The sequence below is a fragment of the Acomys minous genome (genome assembly GCF_964271855.1).
Source record: "Acomys minous genome assembly, chromosome: 2".
Taxonomy (NCBI): Eukaryota; Metazoa; Chordata; class Mammalia; order Rodentia; family Muridae; genus Acomys; species Acomys minous.
The window spans coordinates 21,719,452-21,730,760 of record NC_140484.1 but is presented as its reverse complement, the minus strand read 5'-3'; the positions used below and the strand labels follow the sequence as shown (position 1 = coordinate 21,730,760).

The 11,309-nt window shown below is 43.0% G+C and overlaps 1 protein-coding gene across 4 annotated transcripts in view; it reads left to right on the top strand.

The window, feature by feature from the left end:
- PLCE1 (phospholipase C epsilon 1) overlaps positions 1-11,309 on the top strand; it is a 284,075-nt gene that overhangs the window by 251,995 nt on the left and 20,771 nt on the right. For all 4 annotated transcript variants that reach the window (XM_084754874.1, XM_084754873.1, XM_084754875.1 and 1 more), the window contains 2 exons: positions 4,974-5,105; positions 6,253-6,546. In XM_084754874.1, coding sequence (XP_084611000.1) covers positions 4,974-5,105; positions 6,253-6,546 — 426 coding nt within the window. The remainder of the gene's footprint in view (positions 1-4,973; positions 5,106-6,252; positions 6,547-11,309) is intronic.

Below are 11,309 nucleotides of genomic sequence, written 5' to 3'. Positions count from 1 at the left end.
CAAATTCCCATAGATATTTCAATCCAGTGGGAAAGATACAATTATACCAAATAGAGAGTGGTGAGAGGGCCAGGGGCCCATTTGGCTCAGCTCCTGACTTGAAGTGCAGGATAAGCGTGTCATTGTTCAGCTTTTTGTTTGTCTCTTTTGCTTTTAGAGTCTCTTGATTAAGTACATAGCTTTGGCCGTCCTAGAACTATGTAGACCAGGCTGGCATGAACTCACAGAGATCCTCCTGCCTCTGACATGTGCACCACCACCCACACCTGGCTGTTATTCCTGGTATATTGTTTTAAAACATTTACAAAGCACATGTTCTTTTTTTTAATGTTGATTGATTGGTTGGGTGGGTGGGTGGGTGGTTGCTTTGGTTTTTCGAGACAGAGTCTCTTTGTATAGTATTGGCCATCTTGGAACAGCTAACTCCTGAGTGCTGGGATTAAAGGCATGTGCTGCTAGCACCACCTGGCTTTAAAATTTTTATTTTCACTTAGGTCTCTCCCTCTCTCTCTCTCTCTCTCTCTCTCTCTCTCTCTCTCTCTCTGTGTGTGTGTGTGTGTGTGTGTGTGTGTGTGTGTGTGTGTGTGTGTGTCACACAAGCTGTAGGAGATGAGAAGAGGGCATCAAACCTCTCCGATCTGAAGTTACAAGCTATTGTAAGCCACCTGATGTAGGTATTAGGAATTGAACTCAGGTCCTCTGCAAGAGCAGTAAGCGTCCCTGACCACTGAGCCATCCCTCTGATCCAACACTGCATATGTTCTTTTTTTTTAAACTGTTAAGATGATTTTTTAATTTTAATTTTATTAATTTATTCAGATTACCACTCAGTTGTTATCCCATCCCTTGTATCCTCCAGTTCCTCCCCCCCGCCTCCTGCTTTCCCCCTATTCCCCTCCTATTCTTTGTGCTGGTTGTTAGCAACTGAAATTTCTCTACTCTGTCTATAATTTTATGTTCTTTCTCAGAGTAATTAAAATAATTTCCTTGGAGTCACTGTTTTAGTACCTTCTAAAAATTAACTATTATAACTTTTGGGGGTACATGAGAAAAACATGAAGTGTTTATTTGTCAACTTTTGGGTTTGTGTTTAATAAATTAATAAGTTCCATGGTCACTTTCGGTGAATCTCACCTTTCAGCATTATCTAGTCTGGGCCCAGGAGCGCAGAGTGCATCCCAGCTGCTTCACAGGCTGAGGCAGATTGGGAGTGAGAAGATTGTCTTCAGAATGATTTCAGGGCCATCCTGAGCAATTTAACACGATCCTTTCTCAAACTTTAAAAAAAAAATGGAGTTATTAGCTCAGTCAGTAAGCTTTACTGGCATTTGTAAATACTCACGGTTCAATTCCCTGTGCTAAAAGATTAAAACACACACATACATGCATACACACACACACATACACCAGCAAACAAACCTAAAACCTGCAGAGTGTAGACTGACCCAAGGCCCCGTAAGAGTAAAGTAACTTTTGCACAGTTGTGAACCTCTGCAGTAGCCCAGCAAGAGCCAGAACTCAGGTATCTCCGTTCCCAGGGCTGTGTTCTTTCTTAGGATGAAGGACATGAAGAAGGCTCTTTGTGTTTACATCTGCTATAGGATTTGTTTCTTGGTTACCTTTAACCCTTACATCACCGTGCCTTTTCCTTCTCCTTCTAATAGGAAAGGAGGATGGTATCTCTCCTGTTACCTACCATCTTAGGTTTTGGATACTTCCCAGCTCTCATCAGGCAGACACTGTGGTCTTTATCACTGTCTGGCCTTTGCTAACACACAAAACACTCAGGCTGAGGATGCAGATTAATGATTGAGTGTTTACTAGCATGCAGGAGGCCCTGGACCAATCCCCAGTGCCGTAGGGATTAAGTAAGAATGTTCTAAGCTTGGCCCATCCTCCCCTTTACTGATTACTAATCCCCTTTACTGATTCCCAAACTCTAAGAATCTGAGAGTCTCCAGCCCTCTGTGGTGTCCTTTTTTGCAGGCCTCCATGCATTTATACGCATGTGTTTGTGCTAATCTTTGTATGTGCATGGGTGTTTTGCCTGCATGTGTGTGTGCATACCAAGTGTAGGCAGTGCCCTTGGAGACCAGAAATAGGACATGGTAGTCTTCTGGCCCTCCTCTGGTCTCCAAAAGCACTGCCTGCACATGGCACACAGACATACATGCATACCCATACAAATACCTATAAATTAAAAAAAAAAAATTTTTTTTTGTTTTAGATGTAAGGTACTCCACATCCCAAGAAGGAAGATTATAATGGAATTAGGGGACAAAGTCACTGGGCAAGGCTTCTCATGGCTCTCATCTGTGACTTTGGTAGACACCATCCACCCTCTAAACTTCAGTTTTCTTAGCCCAACCTCTGTGTTCCTCCCTCCCCTTTATGGAAAAGAGATTCTATTCTCATACAATATATCTGATTATTGTTTCCCTGTACTCCTCCCCCACATCCCATCCTACCCAGATCCACTCCCTTCCTGTGTCTCATTAAAAAAAAAAAAAACACAAAAAACAGGCTTCTAAGAGATAACAGCAATAAATTATAGTATGATAAAACAAAACCCATTCCATCAAAGTTTAACTAACAGAGCAAACCAACAGAAGGAAAAGAGCCCAAGGGAAGGCACAAGCATCAGACTCCCACTTGTTCACACACTCAAGAGTCCCAACAAAACACTAACCTGGAAGCCTTAATATATACATGGAGGACATGGCGCAGACAGCTGTGCAAGAGCTGTGCTTGCTGCTTCCGTCTCTGGGAGTTCAGAGGGCCTTGCTCTCCTGGTGTCCTCCATCCTCTCTGGCTCTTACACTCGGTTTCTCTGAGCTCTAAGTGTTCCAAAGTCTCTATGTGTGTAGTGTCTGGCTGTAGGCTTCCATATTTGTTCCCATCTGCTGCAGAAGGAAGCCTCTGTGGTGATGGCTGAGTGAGACCCCGGTGTATCCATATAACAGTCTATCATTAGGAGTCACTTCAACACTACTTTTTTTAAAAAACACATTTTTATTGAAAAATAAAATAATTCATGTTACATCTCATTTGCTATCCCATTCCATGCATCCTCCCACTCTTCCCTCCCTCCCACTTTCACCCCACTCCCCTTCCCTATGACTGTGACTGAGGGGGACCTCCTCCCCCTGAATATGTTGCTAGTATATCAAGTCTCTTCTTGGTAGTCCGCTAGCCTTCCTCCGAGTGCCATTGGGCCTCCCCAACAAGGGGACATGGCCAAATAGGGGACACCAGAGATCGTGTGAAAGTCAGTCCCCAGTCTCCACTTAACTGTGGAGAATGTTCTGTCCCTTAGCTAGATCTGGGTAGGGGTTTGATGATGATTGCACTTGTTGTCCTTGGTTGGTGCCTTAGATTGAGCAGAACCCCTGGGCCCAGATCCACCCATCATAGTGTAAGGCTATATACTTTTTTTTTAAAGACCAGTAATATTTGGTTTTGCCCTAGGTCCCTGGGCTCTCTAGTGTCTGGTTCTTGGTCAGCCCAGCAGTATCAGATATCCTAAATGCTCATCTGCACTTTTAAGCACTTCTCTAGTCCTTTCTCTGCTGATGTTCTAAGAAGGGTTACTGTTATCTGAAGAAGACCTCCCAAGTTTCTGCAGCATAAGAAATCACTCTCCAATGGTACAGTTTTGGACAATAGGGATGATTTGGTGTCAACTGGCTTCCTTGGAGCTTTTAAGTCACTCTTCTTATATCAGAGTTGGGTCTGTGTGACGACATTCATTCTCTCACTCAGCAAATATGTACTAAATTCCTGCTCTGCACCAGGCACTGTGCATAAAGAACCCAGGGAGCGAATGGACCTGGACTGGAAGTATGAGAAAGAAAAGCCACAAACATCATCATCATAATATTTTTTCCATTGATTCCTCAGACTAATCCTATGAGTAAGCTTCTGTAATCACACCCTTCTTTTTCGATAAGGAAAAGCCAAGGTTTGGTCAAAGATCATGCAAGAAGGAATTTTTTTAATTGTTTCTTTAAATTTTTGAGATTACAATTACATCATTTTCTTCTTTCCTTTTTTTCACTCTAAACCCTCCCATATACCCTTCCTTTCTCTCTTTCAAACTCATGGCCTGTTTTTTTCATTAGTAGTTCACACACACTACATAGTACAACCTTCTCAGTCTGTATATTGTTACTTGTATACAATATGCATTGTATGTGACAACCAGTTGTGTGCTTGTCCCTCAGCATTCCTTAGTTTACCATTATAGAAAACCACAAACCAATCAGAATGCAGAGTTGTGGAGCCCCATCCCAAAGGATACATCTATAAAAACAACTCCTGCACCTAGAACCAGGGATCATTGCAGAAGAGCAGCAGAAAGACTGTAAGAGCCAGAGGATCAGGGTGTTGGCTGTGAGATTGTCTTTTAGGAATGTCAAAAACTACACCCATAAAGTGTCACCAACACGACCGCCTAAACACACATGAGCTGAGCAAACACAATAATAGACATGCTAAGGTGGACGGGTGAAAGCCCATGAGGCCTCAACAAAGAATGCCCAAAGACCCGTAATGTGAACAATATTGTGCCCTGGCTCATAATCATTCCTTCCTCTCCCAAGTTGAGTTGTTAGCCTGTAACATATTCTGTATGTACAATTGTAAGACTCTTTCGGTCACACAGTTCTCTGTGTGTGTGTGTGTGTGTGTGTGTGTGTGTGTGTGTGTGTGTGTGTGTGTGTGTGCGCGTGTAGTAATTTGGGGGATTATTCTTTAATAATCATGCAGTGTTTGTTGCGTTTGTCTAGTGATCAGGTAAACTTTGCTATAACTGCCTACCACACTGTTACCAAGCATGTTGTAATGCAACGGGTCTCCTGTGCTGTGTAACAAGGGTACAGTAGGACTCCAGTATAAACAGGAATGAGGATGGAAAATGTTGAGCTCTCTTGCCTGTAGCTTTTGGCTTATTTATTTTCATTTTATGAGAACAGGCCTGTCAACTCTAAATTCATCTGGCTCTAGCAGAGGGAAAGAAAGGAAAAGCAGGAAGTCCATTTTTGGCAACAATCCTGGCAGAATGAGCCCAGGGGAGACAGCATCACTTAACAGAACATCTGGAAAAAGTAAAGTTACCTTCTCTCAATGTCTTTCCGCGGTCCTGCATGCTAGATGACTCAGACACTTTGCTGTCTAGCCACTTCCCTCGAGTTTTGAAATTCGCCTTTATTTTCATAGATGTTTACACTATCCAAGTACAACATAAATATGTTTTGGTTGTTAATTTATTCTTTTGACTCACTTAACAAAGCATTTTTACTGAAGACAGTCTCACATTGTTCACCTCAAAAGTAAAATTGGAAGCACCTTAGACTGTTCTAGTGGTTTCTGGAACTGCGCCCTGAATCCACAAGATACATCATTTGATTTCTAATTACTTCTTATTGTAAAAGCAATAAATTCTCTTAGTTAAAAGTCCAGCTGATTCATAAGATGATTAAAATTCCTTTCCATTCTCAGTGTCATGATGTTGTTTCTCAGAGCTGAACACTGGGAAATTCACTGTAGTTTGTTCAAAAAATAAAATAAAATAAAATTGTTCTAAAGAAAATTCAAATGGGATGTAATCAAACATAATTGTAAAACTTCTTAGTTGCTCTCTGCTGTCACACACCAATCTGTACATTTGTCTATCTTATCCTCTTGTGCCTGTGTAATATTCCTTTATATGGATATCTAATTAACTGTTTTGTCACTGATAGAATATTTGGGTTTTTGTTTCTTGTTGTAAGCTTTATACAGTTTCATACAGCTTTGTATTTGTAAAGATTACCCATAAGACAATAAATTACTGAAGCAAAAACACTTCTAGATATCACACATAAATTGGTGTTACTAGCCTCATCTTATTACTTATTTTGTTTTGTTTGGGATTTTTTTGGTTGGTTGGTTGGTTGGTTGGTTGGTTGGTTGGTTGGTTGGTTTTTGGGTTTTTGTTTTGTTTTGTTTTTGTTTGTTTGTTTGTTTTTTGGTGCTGGTGGTTGAACTCAGAGCTTTGTGAACACCCTACCACCGAACCACACCCCAGCTTGCTACCCTCATTTTAAAACTCAACAGCCACCATGTTTCAAGGTAGCAAACTTACCCACAAGTAACACTCAAGATAGATTCCAGGCTGTTTTCTTGTTGCAAGTGTGTATCTGGCATGCTGTTGACAGGGAGCTTTTAAGATGTTTGAAGTTTTACATTAATCAGAGGCTGATCTCTCTGCAGGTTTAGGTTCCTGTGATGGAAACCGACAAACCTGGGAGGAATCTACTCCACTCAGCCCGAGCACGTCCCTCAGCGCAATCATTAGAACTCCTAAATGCTATCATATCTCGTCGCTGAATGAAAATGCCGCCAAACGTCTATGTCGCAGATATTCCCAGAAACTGATCCAGCACACCGCTTGTCAGCTACTGAGGACCTACCCCGCAGCCACCAGAATCGACTCATCCAATCCCAACCCCCTCATGTTCTGGCTCCATGGGATACAGCTGGTAGCACTAAACTACCAGACGGATGGTAAGGCGCCTGCACCCTCACCTCTCTCTGCATCTTCTCATGTGCAGTAAATAATGCAATTCCATGAGCATTTGTTTTCTTGAGATTTAAAAAAAAAAAAAAGATCCCAAGCTGAGGAACACAGAATAGAAAAGTAGGAAGGTGATCAGAATTGTTCCACTGATGTTTTGGAACTGATCTGATAGAAAAGAAAGATGGATGATGACTCTCTTTGTTTGATTGTTTGTTTGTTTGTAGTATTTTTTATTCCTTGAAAATGTTGTGCACTTATATAACATCTATTGATCACATCCACATCCGTCCATCACTACCTTCCTCGAATGCCCCCTAGTGCCGCCCGGCCCAGCTCCTCCCTCCTGACTTCAGGGAGTGCAATTACTTCAATAACTTCATGAGCGCAATTCTGATTCCCATAAGAACTTGTGTGTGGCCATTCGCAGGTTCCCAGGCACCCCTTAGCACCAGTATCCTCAAAACAGAGCTGCTGTCCCTCTCAGCCTCTTCCAGTAGCTCCTCCAGCAGCACTGTGTCCCAGAGGCCCCTCTCCATCCATGCTGCAATCTTAAGGCCTTAATCTTGTTTAGGAGTCACGAGAATGCTGCGATACCTGAACATCATCGCTTCGCACAACTTGTAGGCAGGCGTTTAATTTTATTGGTCAAGATGGTGTCATTTGAGCTTATGGAGACGCTGCCATCTTTCTCACAGCACAAAATTGAAGTTTCATGCCAGGAGAAAAAAAAGAAATATGTACTCTTCTTGTCAATTACTGTGAAAATCACACCCTCTTCCCCCTAAAGCGTTGTTGTAGATTAGAGTTGTAGATTATTTTCTAAATGTACACATGTATTACAGAAGTGCAAGGCTGGCTTTCCAGTCTAAAGAGCCATTGATTTTGAATCAGTAAGAGCAACGACCTGCAATAACTTCGGGAGGCAGAGCTCCAGTCAATTAAGTATGTTCATTAGCCATTCATAAAATTACTCCTTAGACTTTATCGTGTTTTAAAATGAAGTGCTGATTAAGGATGATCCTATGACAAGTTCTGTAGAAATAAAGGTATATCTAATTTCAGAAGACCTGTGTGTGTGCATATGCATGAGAGAGAGAGAGAGAGAGAGAGAGAGAGAGAGAGAGAGAGAGAGAGAGAGAGAGAGAGAGAGAGAGAAGGCAGCATTTGAACCATGCTGATGGGACTTAAACACAGAAAGATAGCTTCAGGAAACAGAACAGGTGATGAGTGTCCTAAAGAGCATAGTGTTTATGAGATGCAGCATCTCAAGGATTAAGATAATCAGAGAGGGAATGCAGAATGAATTCTAGAAGTCTTATTACACAATATTTAACATGTTTGTTCTACTTTTGTATTTTGTGATTATACAAATTTGGATTTTAAAGCTGGCATGGTTAAGATTTTGAAAGCACCAATGAATGATTTTTGTCTATTATATTTTTTGTATAATTGGTATTATACGAAAGTGCTTTAATATATGTATGGGTGAGAGAGGGGGAGAGAAAGAGAGAGAGAGAGAGAGAGAGAGAGAGAGAGAGAGAGAGAGATGTGTGTGTGTGTGTGTGTGTGTGTGTGTAGGTACTAGAGTCTTCCTCTGTCATTACCACTTTGTTTGACACCTGGTCTGGTACCTGCTCACCAGCAGCTTATAGACCAGGCTATATACTAGCTAGCCAGCAAGCTCCCAGGGACCCTCATGTCTCTTCCTCCCAGCCCTTGGAGATGCACACAAATGCCACAGTGTCATCATGCCCAGCACTATTTTTTACCTCCTGGGTACTGAGGATGTCGGCAATCTTTGAATACTAGCTAGCTGCATTTATTTTGTTATGCTTTGTTTAATTTCTCTTCTGTTTATCTCAAGATAGCTTTACAAGTATCCTGAGAGGTCTGTTTCACTCCAATCTTACAAACTATAGAGTAATAGATCAGAGAGAGACCCTACGAGTAGTGTTGCGGACACACCCTTCATCTTGCTTGAAAGCAGATGTAATTTATGCTGAGGATCCTTTTGTTTGTTTTTTATTTTTTAAATCTACTTATTTATTCATTTACATCCTGATCACAGCCGCCTCCCTCTTCTTCTCCCCATCTAACCCTCTTCCCATTTCTCCCCCCTCCCCAACTTCTCCTCAGAAAAGGGAAGCCCCTACCCCTACCCCCACCCCTGGGTGCTGACACTCTTAAGAGCACTTTCTAAACACAGGCTGCTCTTGATAGAACTATATCCGGCTGGATTTAGCTCTGTGAGGGCAGGAATCTCCTAACATCACTTGTTAACTGCATCTTCTTGCAAGTCAGAAAATAGCAACCTGTGACTAGGGTGCCTCCCTTGAATTCCAGCCCTGCAGAGGCAGAGGGGAGAGGCTGACTTGGGCTTGCCCCAAAGGGGGAAAGTAGTGGTGTTACTTCAGACACTGTTCAGATGCTTCCTTTGCTCAAGGTTGCCGAGTGCCTTCTAGTGATAAAGTTCACGTTCTCTGGGAGCCCAGGGAAGAAGACCTCTGTTTCCACAGTTGTTTCCTAAGAAATCACACAAAGTCTAGTCTTTCCTTGGAACAGCAAGGGTGCCAGTAGCCCTGCTGTTCATCTCACATGAACTGTGTCTGAACCTATGCTAAACTGTAAACCCATCGTGTGCCCATGCTTCCAGCTGAGACCAGACTACAGCTTTTAGCTCTGGGACAGTAAGGTGCCCAGCACTGGTGTCAACTGCAGCTGACACCGAAGGCATCTGCTTAGTGATGTCCTCCATGCTGTGGTTTGTTTTGCCCTCATCATATTTACTGTTTTCATTGAGATTACCTAGGAATGTGGTAGGTGAAGGAGCAATTGGCAAGGCTCGTAGCGCAGAAAAGGCACTGCACGAACGTTAACTCTCCTTAAGGGTGTTTGATAAGCTATAAAACACAGTACAATTTGGACTCAAAAATGGAAATAATGGCAGAACACTTTCAGAGCTGTAAAAGTTTTCTTTTCCATTTCTTTTCGATCTTTCACAAGTGGCCTGTGGCTTCACCTCCCTGGCTCTGTCTGCGGCCCTGAGTCCAAGGCCTCCTGGTCTATTATGCTACTTAATTCTTTTAAATGCCATGAATTAACTAGCAGAATGGTTTCTTCAAGGAAATGTAAGGATGCTTGGCTTGGGATGTGCCCTGCTCCTGAAGTGCCAGGATTATTGTAGACACACTGGCTCCACTGATGGCAAAGGGTACCCTGGCTAAAGTGAATATACAAAGCTGCCACTCCTGTGCCTACAGTCCACCACACACAGTGAGTCTCAGAGCGCCTTCCACTCAGCCCTGCAGTCTTTAGTCTCCCCAGATCAATCTGGGGGCAGCTATTAGAGCTGCCCCACTCAAGGGAGGCAGATTGCTGTCATGTGGTTCATCTGCAAGGTCCTCTGCATGGCCTTGCCACCCAGGAAGACTGTTCTTCTCATCCACTCAGTTCTAGTCAATGAGCCTTAAACATCCACCCTTATTGCACAAGGCCCAAGCTACATGCAAAGTCAGTGTGTCCATCTAGAAGACTGACCACAATTTATGCAACTGTGACTGAAGCCTCCCTCAAGGCTTTGCACACAGTAGATGATAAATAAGTACACATTGCCCTGAGCTGAGGCGGTCTGTCCTGATCAACCTCACTGAAATTTGAACCCATGGTTCTTGATTTTTTTTTTTTTAATTTTTTGGTCCAGATCTGTTACTTTTCACACTGACCTGTTAGTGAATTTTCACTGTGACAAAATATCTAACAAAAAGCAACTGAAAGAGAGAAAGGCTTATTCCAACTTACACTTTGAGAGAATACAGTTACAGCAGGGAAGGCATGGCGGGAAAATCAGAGGCCAGCTAGACACAGAGCATCTGCAGTCAGGAGGCAAAGGAGGAACAGGAAGTGGAGCTCGGCTATAAAACCTGCAGGCCCGACCCCCACTGACCCACTTCTTCCAGCAAAGCTCTAGCGCCTGACAGTTCCACAGCCTTCCCAGATGGTGGCCACCAGCTGAGGAGCAAGTGTTTAAACATATGAGCTTCTGGGGGAACGTGCCACATTCAAACCATAACGAGATACCTTCTGGGTACTTCCCTGTGACTTGAGAATCCAGAGAGAAGCAATCGATATCAGAATAACCTTTTTTTTTTCAGTCGTGGAAAACAATTCCTAGGTTAAGAAGTACTTAATTTCCCAAGACCCATCTCGCATGCTCATCTGTCTTGCCATTTTGTAGATGTCAGGGGACTTTGGTGCCTCCCAGGGGTGTCTGAGGAACTAAGACCATCTATTCTGTCCTCAAGCTTCCAGCTGACCTGTCACCTCCAAGAAACGACCAGCAGGTCCATGCTCAATAAAAGCGACCATTGAGCCTGTGAACCTGAAAGCTGGCGTGCAAAGCTGTGCTTAACACTGGCAACGGCCCAGCTGGGTTCTTTTCTCTGGGCCAGAATGACTCCTGCTCCATATGCAGAAGCCAGAGGGACGTAAGCATTGCAACCCCAGTCAGAAGAAAAGGCTTCTTTCTAAAAAGTATTTATTATGCTTTATTGCAGTTCTCCTAGTGATTTTTCAAGATCCCAAATACAAGAGTAACAATATTATGAGTGTGGTATCTGCCCACCACAGTGTTTTTAAGTGAACAGGAGACCATGCAAACGATGGTATTGTCTGATCTAGGCTGGCGTGCATTGATGCAAAGAGGCCAATCGGGATGCACTGGCTCGTGGACTTTCTTTCATTAGTTACAAAC